This window comes from Apodemus sylvaticus, chromosome 23, assembly GCF_947179515.1.
Source record: "Apodemus sylvaticus chromosome 23, mApoSyl1.1, whole genome shotgun sequence".
NCBI classification, from domain to species: domain Eukaryota; kingdom Metazoa; phylum Chordata; class Mammalia; order Rodentia; family Muridae; genus Apodemus; species Apodemus sylvaticus.
Genome location: NC_067494.1, coordinates 41,326,510 through 41,350,286, shown reverse-complemented (window position 1 = coordinate 41,350,286; position 23,777 = coordinate 41,326,510). Strand labels below are relative to the sequence as shown.

General features: G+C 49.7%; 1 protein-coding gene across 1 annotated transcript; it reads right to left on the bottom strand.

The window, feature by feature from the left end:
• Positions 1 to 3,677: 3,677 nt before the first annotated feature.
• Positions 3,678 to 23,488, bottom strand: Pnldc1 (PARN like ribonuclease domain containing exonuclease 1). Its single transcript, XM_052169709.1, has 19 exons — positions 23,413 to 23,488; positions 23,115 to 23,172; positions 22,750 to 22,823; positions 20,372 to 20,411; positions 19,456 to 19,579; positions 19,198 to 19,286; positions 16,567 to 16,667; positions 13,257 to 13,333; positions 12,927 to 13,070; positions 11,977 to 12,046; positions 10,489 to 10,574; positions 9,405 to 9,460; positions 7,592 to 7,656; positions 7,136 to 7,189; positions 6,952 to 6,994; positions 5,588 to 5,687; positions 5,148 to 5,323; positions 4,938 to 5,036; positions 3,678 to 3,873 (listed from the first exon to the last, which is right to left on the bottom strand). The coding sequence occupies exons 1-19, from the start codon at positions 23,486 to 23,488 to the stop codon at positions 3,810 to 3,812; spliced, it is 1,596 nt and encodes a 531-aa protein (XP_052025669.1). The 3' UTR covers positions 3,678 to 3,809.
• Between the last annotated feature and the right edge of the window lie 289 nt (positions 23,489 to 23,777).

The window sequence follows — 23,777 nt, the reverse complement described above, 5'->3', positions numbered from 1 at the left end:
TTTCCATACACACAACGCTTCCTGCACGTGCCATGGTTTCATTAGGTAATCAGCATGTGTTGGTCCATCAATCCTGTGACCTTGGGTTGTATTAGAATGTTTGATTCTAAAATTCTGAAATTCGGATTGTTAAAATTTCATCTCCAAAAAAAAAAAAAAAAAAAAAAAAAAAAAGTAACAGGAATTTTGGCTTAGAATTGGGGTAGAATTCCAACAGTTTCTGAAATAGTCACCAAAATACCTCTGCCACTTTTACTATGAATTTATATAAAATAGTGTCCTCACAAACTGACGATTATAAAATCAAAATATCAGCCAGTTCTGGAAAACACTGACGAGGCCCTCAAATGTTCAGCCAACATTTAGTTCTCTGTGTAAATATAAACAAGCAGTTATCTCGTTAGTTTGCAAATTTGTCATCATCTTTAATGTTAAAATTATATGTGTGCCAAAGAGGAAAAGTTATGATTAGTAAAGATTTGGGGGTTTTTGTTTTTTGTTTTTTTCTGTTTTAAGATGGAGTCTCACTCTGTAGCTGTGGTTGGCCTGTAACTCAGAGATCCACCTTCCTATGTGCTGGGATTACCCTCATACACCCCGACATGCCTTATATGCTTGATTTGTATACTTCATAGATGTACTTCCTGATATCATCTGAAAATGGGTTCAGTGGAGGAAAAAAAATCTAAGAAACTTGTCCTAGTTAATGATAAAAAATATTACAGGAGACCCATCGCTAGCCGGTGTAACTTCCCCTCTGCCCCACATACACACCCCACCTCGGTTGGAACACTCCAAGCCTTCCCTGGGGACTAAAGAGATGGTTCAGTATTTAAAAGCACACACTGCTCTTTCCAAGTCAGTTCCTAGCAGGTAGACCAGGCAACTCCCAAACCAGCAGCAACGCAGTTCTAGTGGATCTGACATCTTCTGGACTCCACAGGAACTGCACGTGCACACACCCTCAGCAGTCACACACACACATACATACACACACATGCATAATTAATTAAAAATCTTTTAAAAACAAAAAAACAAAAATAAAAACAAAAACAACTTTGGAGCCAGAAAGATAGCTCAGAGGTCAAGAGCACAGATTGCTCTTTCAGAGGTCCTGAGTTCAATTCCCAGCAACCACATGGTGGCTCACAACCATGTGCAATGGGATCTGGTGCCCTCTTTGGGTCTTGTAGGCATATATGCAGGCAGAACACTGTATATATAATTAATAAATAAATCTTTAAAATGGCATTGGAGCAAAGACCTGGCTGCCGTGAAGTCACATGCCTTGGACTCCAGCGGTTTAGAAGATCTGCGCTGAGGTTCTATCGGCGCGGAAAGGCCTAGAAAGGGCTCCACCAATCACAGCGTTCCTGGTACCTGGTTCAGGAAAGCAGTTGCTAAAACAAAACGGAAGGGAGGAGCCGAGACTTGTACGGCTAAGCTCTAACCAGTGCTTGCTTGTGGGAGACCCCTTGCCATCAAGGGCTGGGCGGCTGGGTGGCGCCTCTGGGAGGTGAGGAAGGCGGAAGTGAGGCCTGACGGGAGGTGCCTGAGCCTGTAGTCTTCAAGGTGCGCTTACACTTTCCCTCCCACCATGCCGGGACTTCTCCAGGAGAGGAAATCCAACTGGGCCCCCTGGCCTTGACTTTCCTCAACTGGCACCTCAGCCTTTTCCTCTTTAGTAAGAGGGCCACCTCAGGTAGCGCTGCGACACTAGGAGATGCAAGATCAACTGGCCAGAGGTCACCAGGCACAGCAGCCTGACACGTCCCACAATACTGACTGAAAATTTATTCATAAAACTAGAACATTGTGATTTTTTTGACTGAGGGTCTCTGCCCCTCCCCCTTTGGTAGTGCTGCCTGTCAATCATCTCAAGGGCGAGCAGGCTTGCCCCAAAGAGTCAAATTCTTGGCTTCTGAGCTTAATTTATTTAGAGTTTTGGAAGGCTGGGGCAGAGGCAGTGGGCTGAACGCCAAATGCCTGGACTCCCAGAAGCGGGCTCTCGAGAGGCTTTATTTGGTTTATTTTATTTTTCACAGTTCTAAAAATTTAGCATGACCTGTTCATGGCAGACCTCCTACATTCTGAAGAGTTTGAGTTGTTATGGAGGGGGGGGAGGAGTATGTTGATAAAACAGTGAATTTCCATCCAAACAGAGATAAGTGTATCCACGCAGCTGGGCTGGAGAACCACAGGCCCGTGTGGGCAGCAGGCTAGAGAGGCCTAAAACTATGTGGGCCCTCCTTTGAAAAACCCCACATCCACATACGAGAAAGCCACGAGGGAAGGGGCTGGCACCAGCGGTGAGGCGAGTTCTGCAACACATGTGACAAGGAGCCGTCAAGAAAACAGAAGCCACCTGTGGGGAGCTGACATATGATTTGGTCCTAGAGACAAGAGAACAAAGTCAAATGACCTTTAATCCTGGTGGATCTCTGTGAGGCCAGCCAGGGATACAATGGTCCCTGGTCTCAAAAAACTAAACATCCATCCATCGGGATGGGAAGCCACCTAAGACCCTGGGACCAACAGATTTCACCGAGGTTCCTCAGAGAAGCTGAGGGGAGATAAGATGGTGCTACCAGGGTCAGGAGGCTCTGTGGACATTGCCTTGAAACTGGTTGAAACAGGGTTATCAGCCAGTTCCACCAGTCATCTCCACCTCCACAGGTCTCGCCTGACTAAATCCTGCTGTAAGAGCAGGCATGTCACCTGAGGAGAGCGGCCTCTATCAAGGGACAGTGATATCAGGGCAACTGGGCTCAGAACCATACTTACCCCAGGGGACCATGTCAGCCCTGGTGTAACAGAGAGTAAGGGTGGAGCCCTCCAAACGAGAGCCTACCTCAAGGCTGGCAAGGCGTGACCATGAGGACCAGAGCAGAAAGGAGGTCTCGACAGATGCGGGGGAGGGGTGCAGAGAGGCCCCACTGATTGCAGCAGCAACACAAGCCACCTTAGCCCAGAGAGATGACATTCGACCCCAAGTCCCTGAGAGTCTGGGGCAAGTTTGCTCTAAACCCACAACTTAGAAGCATGGGTTACCTGTCTTCTCAGCTCTGGAGAGAAAATAATGCTCCTCTTTTCATCTCCAAAACCGAGGCTTTAAAAGCATTCTGGTGAGGTGACTGTGCCCGGTCTTCGAGCGGCAACGCATTAGTGCAGCGCCTGCCCGGTCATGTAACTGTGAATGTCACACAGCACCTGTGCTGCTCGGCTGGGGCACGAGTGGGGCCCTGGGAGTCGCACGCCCGGACACGCCCGGATTCGCATCGCTCCATTCTGTGGCAGGGCCTCGCGATTTTCCTTCACATTCTGTATGCAATTCCTCTCACGCTGGCCTGCTCAGGGTTTGTTCTCCTGTTCTTCTACCACCGTAAGTTCCATGAGCCTGAAGCCCTGGGGCCCTTACTGGTCTCTGCATCCCAGTGTTGGCCCAGTGTGGTGCTCACACAGCTTCTACGGAAGCCACAGCAGCCCCTTTCCTTATCTCTGCCAGCTCCTTGTCCCAAATAGCCCTCTCACTCGCGCACGGCCACCAGAATTGTGAACATGCTGGTGCAATAGCTTCAACCCCAGAGGCCGGGACTTCTCCCAGCACTTGACAGCAAGGAATGCACTGGCCGTGTACAGAAGTCCGACATGCAAGGGTTTCTTTATCATCAGCCATATTTACAGAATCTCACATTCACAACACAACAGAATATCTACAGAGGACCGCATAGGTCTGCAGGAGAAAGGACCGATGAGCCACAAGGGTCATCTCCAGAGGCCAGGACAGAAGCTGAGGCGGCTCACTGCTCTCAGGAGCTGGGTCTTCCCAGGAGAAATGCAATCATGGCCCAGGTGGTGACTATGCTGCAGACCCTGTAAGACAAAGACACGTGTCAGAGGCCTGGACACGGGGTCTGCCTGGGGACCAGTGGCAACTGGCACAGGCTCTGTGCCCAATTTTGTTCAATCAAAAAAAAATTTTTTTTGAGACAGGATCTCAAGTATCCCCAGGCTGGCCTTAAATGTGCTATGTGGCCAGAGATGACCTTGAACTTCAGATCCTCCTGCCTCCGCATCCCCAGTGCCCAGGTGACAGGAAAGTACCACATTTAGTAGAGGTGTGCCAGAGCTTTGGGCACACCAGGTAAGCACTCCGCCAACAGAGCCATGTCCCCAGCACGAGCGTCCCTGCAACCATCGCCCAGGTGCCCATGGCCAACTTCTGCCTCTCAGGGGCAATACAGGTCAGAGCCTGACAGGACAAGAGGTTGCCTGAGAAGGGGGAGACTGTCCGTGGTAGCTATAGCACCTAAGGACCAACCCCAAGTCTGTTTTTCCAGTCACGTGGGCCTCTACCTCAACTGTGACTCTTCTTGGGCCTGCCACTTGCTTGGTTCCCTTCCCACTACCCAGGCTGGACCAGTTCACAGCCATACTTGCTCCCTGGTGCTCCCTATCCTCTGCTTCCTGTGCCTGCACTGGCACAGGAACCAGCAAGACTTTGCAAATGGGAGTTGGATCAGTCCCCCTCCCCCACACAGCCCCTTATCCACAGCGCTCACTGGTGGAGCCTCAGGATGGGACCCGTTTCTCACCTTACCCGCTCTTTCTTTGTTCCCCTTCACTGGCCCTCGGCCCACAGGCAGCTCCTACAAGGGTCGCTGCCCCACCCACCTGCCCCCAGTTTGGCTCGCTCCTCTCTGTATTTCCCCCGACTCTCACTGAAGCTTCCATCATCTCCTCTGAACTGTATCCTGCCCCCAGGTCTCTCTCCATCCCATCCTAGTTCACTGACAGAGCGGCACCCAAGGCTCCGGTGGGATGTTCTGGATACGCTGCGCTTCGCACCTGTCAACAACAGCTTGACAACCCATAGTAGCTAGTGAGCCAGGGCACGGGACCCCAGCGGCCAGGGGAGCGTTCGGCCAGCCACTTACTGTAAGAGGCAGGTGATGTTGGGGGAATGTCTCCAGTACCGGTACAGGGAGACCTGAAGGGTCGGGTGGCTCCTGTACTCCTTCAAGACACTGCGGGCACTGACAAAAGAAGTTCGCTCAGGTCAGCAAGCAATGTGGCCACAGCAGGTAAAGGCAAAGAGGCGGCGAGGATGAAGAGGCGGGGGTGGGGGCTTGGAGCGGGGTACCTACTCCTTAAACTTATTGGTCAGGAGCAGGAACTGGCTTCGTGTGAACCGCCTAACGTCGAACTTGCAGAGGTTCTGGAACTCGCGGTAGACGTGGTGCTCGCTCACCCCGGGCCACTTCTTGACAGTGAGGATGAGCACAGGGGGGCGGATGCTGGGGTAATCCGGGCCAGAGAAATTCTAGGAAGACAAAACCACCACGAGAAACTCTCCATACTTCTGATACTTCACACAAGCTGAAAACGCTAGAAGATTCTAAAAGAGGCTGAGCTTGGGGCTGGGAGCAGGAAGGAGAAAGGTGTGTCACGGGGTGTGACCCTCCTCCTCAGCTCCCTCTGCAGCCTGCCTGCATCATGAGAACCCTGAAGCACATCCCAGGGAGCGCTAGGCTGCTACCCACCCCAGGCCTGAGAGAGGAGAGAGCACAGAATGAGACATACTCACGATTTTCGGAACCCCGGCTCGGATAAGATTCACTTGGTTCACGTAGGGCGCCAGCACGTCGAGGTACTGGGGGAAGGCAGGCTCCTGCACAGCATCGCTGCTATATGGACAGAGACAGACCCTGAAGCACTCAGGTAGGCAGGTTTTTATGCAGGTCCTCAGCTATAGCTAAGGTCCTGGTAGGAAAACAGGGAAGGGAGCTACGTTGGGTGCCTCTCCTTTCTACCCCTTTAATTTTGGGGCTCATATTGGTGGGAACACACACAAACACACAGAGTTTAGACCGAGAACTTCTCGTATCCGCTGACCAGCACCGGCAGCACACTGGGAGGCCCCTGTTTGGAGGAAGCTCCACTTTATAACCTCTGCAGTAACATCACCCTGACTCCGATGCCCCACCACCACCTCTACTGCCAGCTGCGCCCCCAAATATAGATCCTAGAAGCAACGCCGGCCAAGGCGCCAGGCGAGCCTAGACAGCCATAAGCTTCTCTAACCTGAAAAGGGTTTTCCAGTCACAAGAGCTAAAATGAAGAAAGTGGGTAAGGCTGTGTCCAAAATACGAGGCATGCTGCTGCATGCTGCTGTCTTTGTGCCTGCACACAGCACCTGCCAGTGAGTACCGGGATACTGCCACACCAGGGGGAGAGGAAGCCAGCTGGCAGGTTCCTCACGTAAGTTATAAGCCTGGCATCAATTTATCAGACAATATTCATATTTATATCTGTGGCCAGAAGAGACTAGTAAATTCACAGTATAGTCCAGAACATTTCTAGGCCAGTGCTGAAGAACAGGTTACAACTGTGGACAGCTCCCTCTGTGGGCCCATGGAGTCCCATGGAATTAATGTGACTCACATTACAGCTCTGTCACATGTCAACAGCACCCTGGGTGTCTGTGGACCAGCACAGGGACACTGGGGTGCCACCCTCATGGGCCATGTGTTTATGTTCTGATTTGGGTTTCCGGGTCACAGCCACTGTCCTCCCTGAAGCCCTGGTGACAGACATGGCCTTCCTTCCCTTGAACGCTTCGTCTGCTCACTTCAGGAGGCCTCTGGGGGCTAGGAGAACATCGTAGCTGACAGGGCTACAGCACTGAGCCTGGGCGTTCTCTACTAGGAACCCTCTAGTCCCACCCTGATGCACGCCAGTCTCTATTGCTGAGACACTGCAGGACCCAGGCAGGAGGCAGCAAAGGGTTCAGTGGAGCACACCGCTTCCTTCCACACACACGCTGGATGCTGGGGAGACACCCACATACTACACATCCCTTCTCTTTGGTGGTCAGGTGCTGGTTTCTAACAAAGGTTTGCTGAGGGAGACCTGAGGACTTGGTACCAGGACGGAAGGAAGGACACTCACCCACGCACCCTCTGTAGGAGCAGGTGAGCCACTTTCAAAAGAACTAGAAGAGAAAACAAGAGACAGAACTGATCTCAGGCCTGTGGAAAAGCGCCTACTCAACTCTGTGTGCTACCCAACAGGAACCAAACATGACCCAGTCCACATCAACAGAGCAGGAGGCCCTTCGAAAGGAACACGTTACCTGACCCGCAGAGGAAAGCATCATAGGCTGCTTCGTGAGGGCACTTGGTCTCAGCTGAAGTGGTTTTCCAAAAGAGACAAATGACCAGTTGACAATTAGAACCGTTGTGAGGAGGAAACCTCTCTTCCCATCCTATTCAACAACCTTGGCAAGTGTGGCACGCACTGTGGACCTCTCTCCCTGCTCACAAACGTTTCTCACTCTGGTCCTGGCCTTGTGGGGAGGGCAGCCTAGACCCCACACACTGAGAGAAAGCAGGTTCCTGTGCCCGGAACAGTTCTCTAGCTTAGCATAGCTTAGCGTAGCGGAGTTGTGGGGAACAAAGCAAGGTGGGTCAGGAAGGAATCCCAACCCAGGTCTACAGCCTGCTGCCTGGGGGACCGGCGCTGGGGAACCCTCAACCCAGCCCCACCGCACTTGGCCAACTATGCCAGGGGCCAGAGCTCAGGGACATACCGTATTTTTTACACTGTCTTGCGTGAATAATCGCCGGTCCAGAATCCTTAGTGGGATTCAAGTTACTATTAGAAAAACAGAAGGAGGATAAAGATCAACTCACTAAAAGTAACTCCTTCTTCTTGTCCCAAGCTCCTTAAGTTACAGAGACACACTCTCAGCACATCCTTTTTTAAAAGACGAAGATAGCTGAGCAGTGGTGGCGCATGCCTGTAATCCCAGCACTTGGGAGGCAGAGGCAGGCGGATTTCTGAGTTTGAGGCCAGCCTGGTCTACAGAGTGAGTTCCAGGACAGTCAGGGCTATACAGCGAAACCCTGTCTCCAAAAAAAAGAAAAAAAAAAAAAAAGAAAGAAAAGAAAAGATTTTAAAAGACGAAGATCTAAGCATGGACCAATGAGGCCTTGACAAGGCCACAGACCATGAGGCTCTGGGTTCAATCCCTGATGCTTCAAATAAAGGAAAACAACAGAAGACAACAACAGGCCAGCCAATTGTGAACTAGAGCTGCACAAAAGCAGTGTGGTGGTAACACAAGCAGACAGGCGGTAAAGACCCGCTAAGACAAGTCAATGGTCTCGAAGAGAACCCAGGAGGAGCGACTCTAAGATGCAGTATCGGAGACGAGGAGAGAAACACACGGGACACCTACCAACCCTCCCACCAGGAAAAAGAAAGCCGGAGCGTGCCGGAGGAGAAAGCCCCAGCTCCAGGGCACGCAGAGCACACTGGCACAGCTCCAGGGCCCTGGGCTATTCCTAAGGCTGTGTGTGCAACATCCTGCCGGGTGCGAGCACAGGCATCCCGGGTAACTGTCCAAGGGGGAGAAACCACAGCAGAGGGCATGGGTGAAAGGGAGGCTGTGAGGGGACCACAGGCAAACTGGATAGCTTGACTCTAGGGAATAGAGCTGCTGCCAGACCAGTATTGGGCATCCCACCAAAGGCTTCCCACCAGTCAAGAAGTTCTGACTCTTCTATTCTACAACCTGATTGCACATATTTCCCACAAGTCCCCATGAAAAGTACAGGGTTACCATGGGAGTCAGGGAGAGGGTCAGAAAGTGAGTGGCTTGGTTTTAAGTCTTAGATGGTGATGGTAAGGGAAACAAGAGGTGATGGCTTCGGTCCCTAGGAAAGGGACAAGCAGGCGGAGTCTAAGGGAGGGAGGAGAGAGGGAGAGGGGGGTAGGCACATAATGGAGCGGGCCTGCTTGTCTCAGACAGGGAGGGTATGTGGGGTATGGCGTAGCTGTTTAAGGGCTTGCTTGGCATGTACAAAGCCCTGGGTTCTGCCCCTTGCACCCCCATAAAACCGAGCATACTGGCACACGCCTGTAATCTCAGCATCTGGAAGAGAGACAGAAGGATCAGAAGTTCAGGTCGTTCTTGTCTACAAGGTGAGTTCAAGGCCAACCCGAGACACCTGAGATCCTGTCTCAAAAGAAACCAGTAAGGAAGGTGACTGTGTGTGCTGGTGACAGGAATGTCAATAAGGATGACAGAACTTGTAAAATGTTCAAGAAGACAGGCAGCAGCCTCAGACCTTGACCTCTGATTTTTTTTTTTCAGAAGTGGGGCCAAGAATGCTGTCTGAGGCAGGGACAGAGGCATGAGGGGCTGGGTGGAGGGACATTGGACCCAAGCAGCAGTGTTCTAGGGAGCAGTACCACAAAATTATTATGTTGTTGTCCAGTGAAATACATGCCAATTACATACAAACACATCAAAACCCGGGGGCCTGGAATAAGTTAAAATCAGAGAAAGGTCTCAGAGGTCCCTTGTGGCCTGGGCAGCGAGGCCACACCTTCCTCACCTGCTCAGCACTTCATACACTTCCGAGAGGTTGGAGACTCGTGGGAAACGCAGGTCCTGCAATCATGAAGAACGAAGCACTGTGCTTGGGGTCACCATCTGCTGCAGGCCTCGCAAGGGGTCACTACATGGACCTGGCAAATGCTGGCCTTGACACCATCCCAGGGTCAGGAGAGCAGGACTCTGGGGGCATCACAGAAGACGTCCCAGTGACCCTGGCTAGAGGTCAGTGCCAGCCACAGAACTCACACCTTCTGTTTAGGGAAGTATGCGAACACAGCAATCTGAGACACTGGACTGAGGTGACTTAGACCTGCAGAGCACCTGGTAGTCTGGGGATCAGACGGCCTTGAGGTAACGTCAGATTACTAGGTCCCAAGATCGAAGATGGAACAGGTGAAGACCAAATACTCAGGGCCTCTCTGGGCAAGAATGCCCCCAGGAACCCCTTCTGAGTTCTGCTGCCCCTAAAAGCGTTTAAAGCTCAGTGCTTCCCTTCTCCACACACAGTGTGTGACCTGGGCTACAGGACAGTCACTGGGAGAGCTTTCAGAATATCACCTGGCTCTCCTCTAGACCACACAGGAAACAGACAGTGGAGCCAGCTGGGATCAGTTTGCAGCCTCCCCTGAGAGTCTAACTCTGTCAGAGAACCCATGTCTTCAGTGCTTGACAAAAACAGGGTTTCCTCCAGACTTTACAAGGGGCCCCTCCTCCTTTAGGTTGATACTTTCTAGGCATCTCTCATAGGTTTATAAAATATGTAGTTAAGTTCTAAAATAAACTGAACCATGCATAACAGTGTACTCTTTTAATCCTAGTATGTGGAAGGCTGAGGAGGCAGGGTGGTGGGGGGGGGGGGCTGTCATGAGTTCAAGGTCAGCCTAGGTTACCCAGCAAGACCCTGTCTTAAAAACCGAAACAGAACAAAACACCCACAGAATTATTGCTCTGTTAACCAATGAAAATTACACTATTTACCTACAAATGCATCACAGCTGGGGGCTTGGAATATGTGAAAATCCATTGAAAAGTGTCACAAGTATGACCTCAACACCCCCTACTCCAAAGCAAGCCACTCTTACCTTCCAGATGTCCTTTGTCACGTTCTTAGTGTCAATGAGGACAGGAAACAGGCTGTGGATGTTCTGCTTAAACTGATCGTAGCTTTCTGAGGGGGACACATGAACTGGTGGGCTAGTGGAACACGGAGCCATCCTCTAGCCCGGCTCGCCACCACCCAGGGCTGACTAGTAAAGCAGAGAGAACAACACACGCACGGGAAATATTTCTAATCCTTGTGGAGGACTCTGGCTCTCCAGCCAGGCAGCCACACTTTGTATGGTAAAGGTCGCGTGGCTTTCCACCAAACCCAAAGCCCAGCCGACAGCCATCATCAGCTAACACAGCCCCAGGGGCTTGGGAAGACACAAGTGATATAAGTTATAAATGGCTATGCAGAGAACAGCCCAAGACAATTCAGCTGAACACCTTCTGAGTAAAGCACCCTAAGAAAGGAGTTGTTAATAGGCTCTTAATAGGTTATACTCTGTGAAATTATACTGCTTCTAGATACTGAAGTTTACTACGCACAAAATCTCACCACACATCCCAAGCAAAAAGCCCCAGGATTCTCCATCACACTCCCTGCCCCATCCCAAAAGAACCTCTACAGGGTCCTCTCTCTGGGATCCTTGCACCCAGCTCACAACGGACTGTGACGGAGCTGTGGACTTGTGAAAAGGTCCTGACCTCCTCCCCCTCCTCACATCTCCCACGGGTCCCATATGCATGCTGTGGCTGCAGCACCCGCCACAGCCACAGCCCCAGGGCCACGAGGACCCCACCAACTGCAGGAACTTCCCTATCTGCCTCGCTTCCCCTCTTGCACAGTTGCTTTCCCTGTTTACTCAAGCTTTCTGCGTGCATCTTTAATCATTTGCCCCTAATTCTTCCAATATGCTCAAACGGAGCTGTTCTGTGCAGTCGTGATTTGCAGAACTCCCTCCTGAAGCTTCCTGTCCCATTTTAACTAGTGTCTGCCACATCTTTGTGAAGCCCCAAGCTGAGGTCGCTACTGCCATCTCACCTCACAGCTAAGCAGGGAAGGCAAAGGCACCAGCAGGAGGTGTCGTGTGCATGGGTGTGCACGCGTGTGCGCGTGCACACACTCCCTGAGGGCTGGACACTACCCACTATGCTATACTGCCATTTGTCTAAGGACAGACTCAGGTGAGGAAAAGGAGCACAGCCAGACAGGAGCCAAGGTAGTCACTGAAACATCTAGACATCTGTTAGGTCTATAATGGAGTGAGCGGGAAAAGCCAACCTTAAGATTAAATACTCAGTCTACCCAAGTATGTGAAGACTCAAAACAAAGAAGAAAACCCGAAGTGTTAAGCAATGAATGGTGGGTTCTTTCCTTCATGCACGTGTGACCTGGCCCAGTGTCGCACCATGCGCCAGTCACAGGAAGAAGCCATGTGACCAACTTCACCCTCCCTGATCACTGCTCAGAAGGCCGTACAGATACAGAGCCAAGGCTAGGCTAGGCGAGCCCCGTGTCACCCTACCTGGAAGAGGCCGGAAGAACTTCTCGTGGAGATGCAGCAGGTCCATCATCATGTTGTGTCCTACCAGGGGCTGCTTGGAGTGAAGCAGCAGGTGGGGGAAAGGAAGTCTAAAAACCAGGCCCGACACTTGGTCTAAAGCAGGTTTTGGTTTTGGTTTTTCAATACAGAATATAGCTTTAGGTCACTTGATAATCTAGCTTCAATGTCCTTCAGCTCCCACAAAAGGTAATGGGGCTGCTGGGGTGGACAGAGGGAAGGAAACAGGGAGGGGAAGGAGAAAGATGGAGGGAGGGGAGAGAGCAGACAGACAGACAGGGGAGGGGAAAGGAGGGGAGGGGAGGGAAGGGGGAAAGATGGGTAAACAGCAGAGACCCTGAGGCAGGGTCCACACTGGGAATCTGTGAGGCCAACACAATTTCTCTAAGCAATTTCAGGTAGTTGCTGTTAAAGTCCCCATGCTGCTGCAAGGGACAAAGCCACCGCAGACCCCGGGGCACTGTCTTTCCTCAGACTCACCGACCATGGAAAAAGCAAGGCTACGAAGTCAGAAGCAATTTGCCAAAGACAAAGTGTCACCTTAAAAATTTACTAGTCATTTATTTTATGTTATGTGGGTGCTTGGGCTGCACGGATATCTATAGATCATGTATGCCTGGTGTCCACGGAGGCCAGAAGAGGGAGTCAGAGCCACTGGAGTTACAGATAGCTATGAGAGGCCCTGCGGGTCCTCCACAACAGCGACAGGTGATCCTACTCACTGAGCCATCTCTCCAGCCTCCAAGAATCACTTTTTTGGAGAAAAAAAAATCTTTAATCACTTTTTGGCCTTTTGAATATGGTCAAGTGAAGAAAGATAACTTTATCAGCTGAGGAGCCTTAAAATCTACTGCTATAAATACAAAAGATGATGGAAAAAACAAAGCAAAAACAAGGAAAGAGATGTTCCCTACCTTCTGGGCTTTCACCAACATCTGAAAGAAGACAGAGAAGCCTCTTGCAGAGAGAAGAATCTGTTCCTTCCAGCAGCTGACCTGGTCACAAGAGGCGTGCTCCAGGTACCAGCGATGTGGCTGGCTTACCTTCTTCACAATCACCTGCAGCAGAGAGACAACCGTGCTCTGAGCGAGCGCCTGGTAACACAATTGGAAAGCAGGCGTCCCTTTACCACAGAGAGAAACATGAGACAGAAGCCTTTCAGAGGCCTGATTCTGCTACAGGAGAGACGGGGAGAGGGGGGTGAAGCTGCTAAGGGCAGGACGCAGACGTGGGTGAGGACTCACCCCCTCCTCTTTCAGCACTGTCCAGATGTTGGGGAGGGCCTGCCTCAGCACCAGTTGGACCTCAAAGGCTTGGAACCCTGCCACAAGGAAGCACAAGGCACACACAGGACCTGAACACTATCCAACTTCCCCACGGGAGAAGCCTGAAATGAACAGACGTTTCGAGCCTGTGACCTGTGGGCTGCACCAGAAACTTGCTTCCAGGGCACCCGAGCCTGCACGCATGTGTGCCTACCGGGATGTTCTAGGACAACATCCTCAAAGGTCTAGATCTCAAGAATGCTCTTCAGTTGGGGACACTCACGTGCTTGCTTCTGTAGTTTGAGGCTGATAATGTTAACTGTGTTAGGAACTAATTACAACTTAGAGAGGGCACTTCAATAGCAAAAACACTTTTAAGAAAAACAACTAACTGGTTTCTCAAACAAAAATATTTAGTAAATTGGACATGGTGGTGCATGCCTTTGCTCCTAGCACTCTGGAGTAAAGGCAACTGGATCTTTATGAGTTTGAGGCCAGCCTGGTCTAAATAAACAGTTCCAGGCCAGCCGAGGCTATCCAGTGAGATCTGTCTAAAGAAATCAAATAAAATGGAGAGGCTGGAGCGTCAGCTCAGTGGTTAAGAGCATGTGTTGCCCTTGCAGAAGATCTGGGTTCTGCTCCCAGCACCCACAATGGTGACTCACAATCATCCAAACACCAGCTTCAGGAGATTCAGTGCCCCCTTCTGACCCCCAAGGGCTCCAGGCACACACATAGTACACATATATACATACATACACATGGTACACGTATACACATGGAGGCTAAGCATGCATAAATCTAAAACAAACCTTTAAAAAATCTTGTAAACAACAAATGTAGCAGAAAGGGACACTGCTACTCATTTTTCAAACATCTGACTGGAATCACATCTACTTATGTGTTTGACCTACTGTGATATGTTATGGTCCTTCAACACTTGAAAAATGAAGTACACAAAAACAGGTCTGAAGCTTATAGACATCAGCCCGACTCTGCCGCCTCCAGAGTGCTGGGGTTAAAGGCACGTGCCACCAGGCTGCTGGCTGCATATGGTCTCTGTATGCTCACATCTAACTTTATAAAGTGCTGATGATTGAACCAGGGCCTCATGCACGCTGGGCAAGTCCTCTACCCACTGTGCTGCAGTCCCAGGCCCCTACACCTATCATTTATTGAAAGCTTAACATTAGCTGGGCAGTGATGGTGCATGCCTTTAATCCCAAGGAGGCAGAGGCAGGTGGATTTCTGAGTTCGAGGCCAGCCTGGTCTACAGAGCAAGTTCCAGGACAGCCAAGGCTACACAGAGAAACCCTGTCTCGAAAAACCAAAAAAGAAAGAAAGAAAGAAAAGAAAACAAGCTTAACGTTACAGCAAACACGTAAGTCTTAAGGTGACTGGCTGGCTTCTCCATTTGAGGAAAATGATTGAAAACACCCAGGTCGCCGGGCTGTGGTGGCGCACGCCTGTAATCCTAGCACTCTGGGAGGCAGAGGCAGGCGGATTTCTGAGTTCGAGGCCAGCCTGGTCTACAGAGTGAGTTTCAGGACAGCCAGGGCTACACAGGGAAACCCTGTCTCGAAAAAACCAAATCCAAAAAAACAAAAAAAAAAAAAAACAAAAAAAAAAGAAAGAAAGAAAGAAAAGAAAACACCCAGGTCTAAATAATCTCAGCTCAGTTATTGCAAGTAAAAGTTTTATTCTGTTAAGATAAAATAAGATGCTGGAGAGATAGCTCAGTGGTTAAGAGCACAGCTTCCTCTTCCAGAGGTTCAATTCCCAGCAACCACATGGTGGCTCACAACCATCTGTAATGGGAGCTGATTCCCTCTTCTGGCACACAGGTGTACATGCAGATAGAGAATTCATATTTTTTTAAAAAAATTATATTATTAAAATAAAATAAGAAAAGACACTGAACCCAGGTGGTGGTGGCGCACGCCTGTAATCCCAGCACTTGGAAGGCAGAGGCAGGCGGATTTCTGAGTTCGAGGCCAGCCTGGTCTACAGAGTGAGTTCCAGGACAGCCAGGGCTACACAGAGAAACCCTGTCTCAAAAAAAACCAAATCCAAAAACCCAAAAACCTAAAAAAAAAAACAAAAAACAAAACAAAACAAAACAAAAAAACAAAAGAAAGAAAGAAAGAAAGAAAGAAAGAAAGAAAGAAAGAAAGAAAGAGAGAAAGAAAGAAAGAAAGAAAGAAAGAGCAAAAGCAAAGATGCTGAGAGCTGGCTCAGTGATTAAAGGCCCTTGCTGCTCTTCCAGAGGACCCGTGTTTGTTTCTCGGTGCCCACATGGTAGCTTATAACCAGCTGTAACTTCAGTTCCAGGGGAGCCAATGCCTTGTGCTCCAGGCATGCATGTGGTGCACAGACATAAACGCAGGCAGAATACCCATCCACACTAAGTAAATACTAAAAAGAATGTTTGTTTGTTTTCAGCAGAAACAGCACCCGGGGCTGGAGGATCACTTACTTAGAATGCACAAGGCCCTGACTGTGCTCTCCAATGCGTGCACCCAGGCGCTCAGCTGATCCAGGTCTCAGGGGAACATGCCCCCTGGGTGCCCATTTCCAACACAGCCACTCTACTGCGGCCCACAGCAGCAATGCTGTCTGCACACTCATTTTCCCACACTTAGGCTGACACATAAAATTTAAGTAAGAGACGGCCAAAGGCTGAGGCTTCATAAACCTAAGAACATTACTTCCCACCAAGAAGGTTCTCCTGTAAAACTCCCTTTTGGAGCCTGAGTGGCTGGTGGGGAAGAGTCCGCTGACTGCCAGCGGAAGGCTGAGCCTGCCATCTTGTGCCATGGGGCAGACAGGTTTTACCTTCATCACTACTGCACCAGGACAAATGGCACCAAAAAAAAAAAAAAAAAAAAACCAACAACACAGTAACAAGTCACAGCTGAGCAACACTTTGGAGACAGCTTTGACGTCAGAGACTCCATGGCAAAGGGTCCACAGACTGGGCTCTGGCCATTGCTACACTAATTACCATTCCTCAAAGTCAGGAAAACATGCATTGGAGTGGAATAGAAATGATTGGCTTATGAATCTACACATAATGCAGGTTAAAAAGCCTCTGAGACGTGGGAATTCAGGTCAGGACTTTCACCCCAAGGATAAGCTACCTACTGAGCAAAGGTCTCAGACTCAGTCATGAGCAGGACATTTGGGATCAGGACTCACAGGAAAGAGAATTTGTTCCCCACCTTCTGGTACACTGCCATGACACCCCCGTGCTCCCAAGTGGGGAGGAATAGCCTCCTACCCCGCCTACCAGAGATGCCAGGCAGAGTCATCTGGTCGCCTTCCTCAGCCAGGTCCAGCCACTGCGTCACCTTATCGATCACCACCTTGATTTGATCTTTATCCAGAGAGCTGGAAAAGGGCACAGGAAAGCAGAGACGTTGGCGGAGGTCAGACCAGACCAAGATGGTCTCAACACTGAGGCCCGTCTGGAGCCTGTGCTTTCAACGCTGTGACTTCATAGTGAAGATCAGCAGCGCCCATGAAAACCGCCATTTGTTCTCCGAGTCTTTTCCTGCAAGAGGAGGGTGATCGCCTGTTCTTCGGACTTCTGCAGGAACACGAGTCCGCCTGGATGCGGTGGGCGGAAGAGGGGTGGATGGAAGAAGAGCCAGGAGCTCTAACCAGTGAACACCACTGTCAGGACTGGCTGCCCGTGACGCCCGGAGGATTTGTTGTGAACTTACTGGAAACACAAGGGAAAAGACAAACACGTGGATGAACTTCTCTGCTCCTCTGTTAGAAATTTAAGCTCGGGGCTGGAGGGATGGCTCAGCAGTTAAGAGCACTGACTACTCTTCTGAAGGTCCTGAGTTCAAATCCCAGCAACCACACGGTGTCTCACAACCATCCGTAATGAGATCTGACAACCCTCTTCTGGGGTGTCTGAAGACACTACAGTGTACTCACATATAATAAATAAATAAATAAATAAATAAATAAATAAATAAATAAATCTTTTTTAAAAAGAGAGAAAGAAATCTAAGCTCTCTCTCTCCAACACTTGAAAATAACAAAAGATCAAAAATTCACACCGTTTGCCTCGGGTTTTGCTCCTGACCCTTGAGGACCATTTCATTAGAGTTCTGAGAAGAAAAACAACAGGGCAGGCGAGCTGTAAAAGCTGTGACTGGCAGCTGGGGGAGGTGAGGAGGACGAGGAGGAAGGAGGAGGAGGAGGAGGAAGAGGGGGAGGAGAGAGGGGAGGAGGAAGAAGAGAGGGAGGAGGAAGAGGAGAGGAGGAAGAGGAGGAGGAAGAGGAAGAAGAGGAGGAGGAAGAGGAGAAGGAAGAAGAGGAGGAGGAAGAGGAGGAGGAGGAAGAGGAGAAGGAAGAAGAGGAGGAGGAAGAGGAGGAGGAGGAACAGGAGGAGGAAGAGGAGGAGGAAGAGGAGGAGGAAGAGGAAGAGGAGGAGGAGGAACAGGAGGAGGAGGAACAAGAAGAAGAAGAGGAGGAGGAAGAGGAGGAGGAGGAGAAGGAGGAGGAGGAGAAGGAGGAGGAGGAGGAGGAGGAGGAAGAGAGCCAGCCATGCCTTTTGAGTCAGGGTTCAAGAAATCAAGCAGATTCAGCAATGGAGGTCAGAGAACAGTTTAGAAGGCGGGGAGAGGCTTCGGAGAAGGGGTGGGAAAGCCGGGAGGCCAGGGGATCCAAAATCAAAGAAAGGGAAAGTCACCCACACTGAGCCTGAACTCCGAAAAGCAGGCAGCTTTAGCGGTGAAGTTCTGTAAGGGCCTTCCTGCTTTTCCTTTCAAACAAATCTACCTTTGTGTATGAACATCAATACCAAAAAAACAAAACAAAAAAATCCAAAGTATTCAAGATTATTACCCAGATCATATGAAAACCACATTTTGGAATCAAAGCTAACTGATTTTTTTTTTAAATGTAACCTGATGAAGGTGAAAAACCTTAAGCCCCTCCAAAAGCCCAAATAATTCAAAACTGGCAACTGGCTGGGACCCAGGCTGCCACCTCCCTGTGGTCACTGCGGACCTTAGTGCAAACAAGTGGGGGACAACAAGGTCTGAGCCTACCAAAGAGAAGCAACCCTGGCCCCAGGAACAGGGGAAAAGCCCAAGCTGAGCCTGACGCTCCAGCAGTTAGCTTGTAAATCCCACAGACCCAGTTCCTGTCTCTTTGAGGACCAAATTTAAGAGTTAATTTCTTAGCCAGGCAGTGGCGTACGGTACAGGCCTCTGATGATTCCCGCATGCAGGAAGCAGATCTTTGAGCTCGAGGCCAGCCTTGGACTACAGAGTGAGTTCTGGGACAGCCACGGTACACAGGGAAACCTGTCTCTAACCCTCCCCCAAAGTTAATTCCTTGCTGTTTTTCTCTTTAGAGATGAGGGTCCTCCTATGTTGCTCAGGCTTGCCTGGAACTCACAATCATGCTGCCTCACTCTCCGGGGTGATGGATTACCAGTGTGTGTCACTATGCTGTACATAAGGGTGTGTGTGCATGCTGGGGGTGGGGCCACCAGTCCTAAGTGTTCTCTACCACTGTGGGAGCTGGAGCTTCTGTTTCTCGACAGCCTGAGTCTCACCAAGTGGGCTGGGCTGTCAGGCAGCCAGCCCCACGGATTCGCCTCTCTCTACCCTCCGGCTGGGCTGGGATTATAATTTGCTTTAAGATCATACGTATGCTTTAAGGATCAAGCTGGGGGGGGGGGGGTCCATGAGCTTTACCTCCCAAACCTTGTATTTTCACTTTCAAGATTAAAATGATGTTGACACGAGAGTTGAAAGGAGAAGTTGTGGAGAATGTTCTCTACGCTTAGGAGAGCTAAGCATGGATGGTTTGAGGAGCCAGCCTCCCCATCTACAGAGGTGGCCGGAAGCCTATCAACAGGGGGACCAGAGGCACTGAGGAGGGCAGACCCTACCTCCGGACTCTCCAATTCCCTCTCAGGATACTGTGCTTGATTTTCTTCTCCTGTTCTTCGTTCATGTACGGGATTCCGTTTTTGAGGAACTGGAGACAGGGACAGAACAAGGTAACTGGTAAGAGGCATGGTGGGGGCCAGGCAGCAAAGGGAAGGGGAACACCTTGGCCTGGTGTCGGCAAGGGAGAAGGGAGGGGAGACGGTGGTGCGTTTAGAGTACCCCCCTCCACGACCACAGCCCCCTCATCGAGTGCATACCTTGTTATAGTCAAAGCCATACTGATTCAGAAACTGTACACTAGACGCCTGGAAAGAGAATTCTGAGTCCAGGATCCCGAATGTTGTAGGGAAGAGAAAGAAATTGCAGGAGTGTGCTACATACCTATAAGGCAGAGATAATGAGGAGAAAACCCTCAAACAAGGACAGAACAGACAGGGAAGCCAGTCTGGCTCACACAGCAGGCCCTGTGTGGGCTTCCCTTTCAGTTAAGTATCTAAATGGTTTCTGGGTCAGACGGTGCTCACACCTGTAATCCCAGCACTCTGGGAGGCAGAGGCAGGCAGATTTCTGAGTTCAAGGCCAGGCTAGTCTACAGAGTGAGTTCCAGGACAGCCAGGGCTATACAGAGAAACCCTGTCTCAAAAAAACCAAATCCGAAAAACCAAAAAATAAGTAAATAAATAAATAAACAAATGGTTTCTGAATGTTCAATGTACTTTGGACACTGTCTAGGTGGGGGGCAAAGAAAACAGGGAGTAAAACTTCCCTTGGGGAGCAAAGTCTAGAGCAGAAATAGGGCCGTGACCCACCCAAATATTCAGCCCACCAACGCACACACAGCTCAGCCCCCTGCCGCTGCTTCCAAGGAGATCTGTCCCAAAAGGTGCAGCACTCTTCTGACTTCTGGTACCTGAGAGCTACCAGGCAGCTTAAACAAACTTTCCCAAGAAGCACAAGAGCCAGCAGGAGGCAACAAGAACCGGAAGGACACTTGAGACACAAGGCAGGAGAGGCCCCACAGAGAAGGCGCTACTTCCAATCTGGAGAGCACAGTGCAGAGGCGAAAGCCAGAAGTCGGAAGACAGTGTCTGGGACAAAGTGACTCAGACAACCCAAGTGAAGCTGCCAAACACAGAAGGGGAAAGCCGTGTGTATCACAGTCAGCATACATACTTGTTTGATTCTCCTTCGATGCTGGAAAACACGGACAGTCCTAGAACAACAACGGTAGATGTAATGAGCACGGAGGCAAAGCCACCTGAGGACACCTGAGACCAGCTTTGCACCCACAGACATGGTGGGGGCTGCAGAACAGGGGCACATCCTTACTGCAAAACAGACTCAGGGCATGAGATCTCTACCACACCAGAGCTTGTGCCAAAGTTACCAAAAGTGCACTCGTGGCCAGCTCCCCAAACACAGAAGTGGTAAATCACCATTTTTGTAGCTTTAAAAATGAGCCAAGTGTCAGGCCCAATGGCATACGCCTTGTAATCCTGGCACTTGGGAGGAGGAGGAGGCAGGACGCTCAGAAGCTGAAGGGTTTGGCTACACTCCTTCTTGAGAGGCTAAGGCAGGAGTTTGAGGCCATCCTGTGTTTCCATGTGAAATTCTGTCTCAGGAAAACTAAAAAAACCAGAGCCAGCAAGATGGCTCAGTGGATAAAGGCACTTCTTACATAAGCCCGGTAGCCTGAGTTTAATCCCCAAGGCTGAGGTAAAGGTGAAAAGGCAGAATGTACCCAAGTTACCTTTGACCTATACACGTGCCCCGCACTCACACATCATAAGTAATGAATAAAGTGAAAAAAAATAGCAAGGCAGTGGTGGCGCACACCTTTAATCCCAGCACTTGGGAGGCAGAGGAAGGCAGATTTCTGAGTTAGAGGCCAGCCTGGTCTACAGAGTGAGTTCCAGGACAGCCAGGGCTGCACAAAGAAACCCTGTCTCAAAAAACAAAACAAAACAAACAACAAAACGAAACAAAAAATTTAAAAACTCAAAACCGACGACGACGACGACGACGACAACAACGACGACGACGAAAAAGCGCCAATGTGAACATTTTAAAAATCCCTGTATTACTAGGGCTGGAGAGATGGTTCAGCAGTTTAAGAGCATTGACTGCTCTTAACCTGAGTTCAAAACCCAGCAACCACAAGGTGGCGCACAACCATTCGTAATGAGATCTGACTCCCTCTTCTGGAGTATCTGAAGACAGCTACAGTGTACTTACACATAATAAATAAATCTTAGAAATAAAAACTAAAATCTCTGTATTACTATGTTAAATAAGCCACTCAAAATGGAAAAATTCCAAAGCAGTAGAGAGCACAAGAACTTAACCAAGAGCACTTGGTTAAGTACTTCTCAAATAGATCTTATAAGAAAAAAAAAAGGCGGCAGCAACACACAAGAAGGTAAAGCTGACACAGGAGTTAACACACATGAATGTTCATCTTCAGAGAAAGCAGGAGTCAGTAAAACCTGGCCCACAGCTTGTTTTTATAATTCATTTTACTGAAAAAGTCAGGACCTCCATCACAAAGGTGGGCCTTGAAAAAGAAATCACAAATACTATCTAGTCCCTCGCATAAACTTGTAGAGCCAGGTATTACAAATCAGAATCAAATTACAATATTTTTGTAGACTATCAGGTTGGGTTAATTCCCTGGGGTTTTGTATAGGAACGTCCATTCGCCGTGGTTGGTGTCAGTCTCTGAGAGCACTGTGGAGGATTAGCTGTGTCCATCAGTGCTTTAATGCACATCAGTCTCTGATGGAAATATCCCAGATGCATAGCACTAGGTGTGTAAATAAATACGAAGACCATCAGTAACAAAAAACACTTTTCATTGCAAACAAAGGGTTACCACATATACTTTATTTAGGACACTAAGTTCTAATCTATACTTTGCTATATTATGGAGTTGTGTCCATGACCAGGCCTGTTTGCTAACATAGCCTTCTAAACTCCATTAAATGAAAAACAAAAATAAAACATAAAACACCTGTAAAAATTGTTTTTGTAGGCTTTCTTTTGAAAAAAAAATCACACATACTGGGGCTAGGGAGATGTCTCAGGGGTGGTCAGGGATCTTTGTGACTCATATCCATCAGTAACTCCAGTTACAGGGGATATGGCATCCTCCTCGGACCTCTGCAAGCCCTGCAGGTATGCAGTGCATATATATATACAGGCAGGCAAAACAATACAAAAAAATCTAAGCAAAATCTAATCACCTACACTCACAGACAAAACATATAGCTTTGCTCAAATGATAGGTTTAAAAGTGACTGTTTCTGGCACGGGTCTATTTAGCCCATGAAATAAAAAGGCTGGTAAATTCCTGCTTGGCCTAAGCCACCATCTTCACACTATAGATGCTCCAGGTGGTGTACACACACACACACACACACAAAACAGAACAAGCATACAAAATGACACACGATGTCTTTGAAAACGGGCAAAGCTGGTTTACCCACAGGAAACCCAGACAGTAAAATACCTTCTAGAATGATCCATAGCAAAGGACTGAACATCAGACTCACCAATCTGACAGATTGTAAACTGCTGAACACTCTGCCGGGTCTTCAGATACCACTCAGATGGCAAGTCAAAAAGACTGTGAAGAAAAAGGCATCTCACTGCAGAGGCAGGGGGCTGAGGGGGAGGGACCAGGCCTCTGCGGTGGCTACCTATTACAGGGACTTGTGATCAAGGACCTATCACCCTGTTACCACTGATGCTGATAGAGAATCAATCAGCATTTGCCTAACAAAAGTCACCTGTCTCAACCCACCAAAGGGGAAAAAAAAAATATTCCCCAGTACACACTGGGAAAACAGAAACAACAACCAGACAACAGGAGCCAGGGCAGAAGGAGACACTGGGAAGGGAGGTAAAACAACAGTACCTGATCTGTTGGGGCCGGGACAAGTTTGAACGCAGACCTGTGAACTCTATGTCCAGACCTACGGGAGCACAAAACAGACAAAAGTCCTCTGTCCTCAGGCACAGAGCAGCACACCACCACCTTTCACACTATAAATGCTCCAGGTGGGGAGCAGATATACACAATAATAGAAAACAGGAATGGGGTGTGTGGTCCCAGACCAGGCTATCCGGAGCTGCGGGTTTGATTGCTTCAGCCCCCCCTGCCCGAGAGGGGAAAGGAACCCCTTCTCCTTTCCCTGCAACCCCAGGCACCTTACCCACGAAGTCTGCACCCGCGACAAGCTCCTGCAGGAGTGGAAGGCTCTGCTCAAATTCGTCCGCGCCCACGTCCATAGCCGCTCGTCCCAGGGCGCGCCGGATGCGGCCGCGTGCTGCCCACGCGTTTCCGCTGCGCAGGGCCTTAAAAGCTCGTGCCCGTCTCCCACCTAGGCCAGAGCCGGGTTGGTGGGAGCTTCGGGGCGGTGCTCAGAGCCTTGATTGTAACTTGCTGGGCAGGTGGAGGTTGTAGCCATCAAGAACTGCCAGCTGGCCTGAGCTAGGCTAACCATGGCGGCGAAGACGCTAAATCCCAAGGCCGAGGTGGCCCCGGGCACAGGCAGCGCTGGCGGTGAACATCCACCCG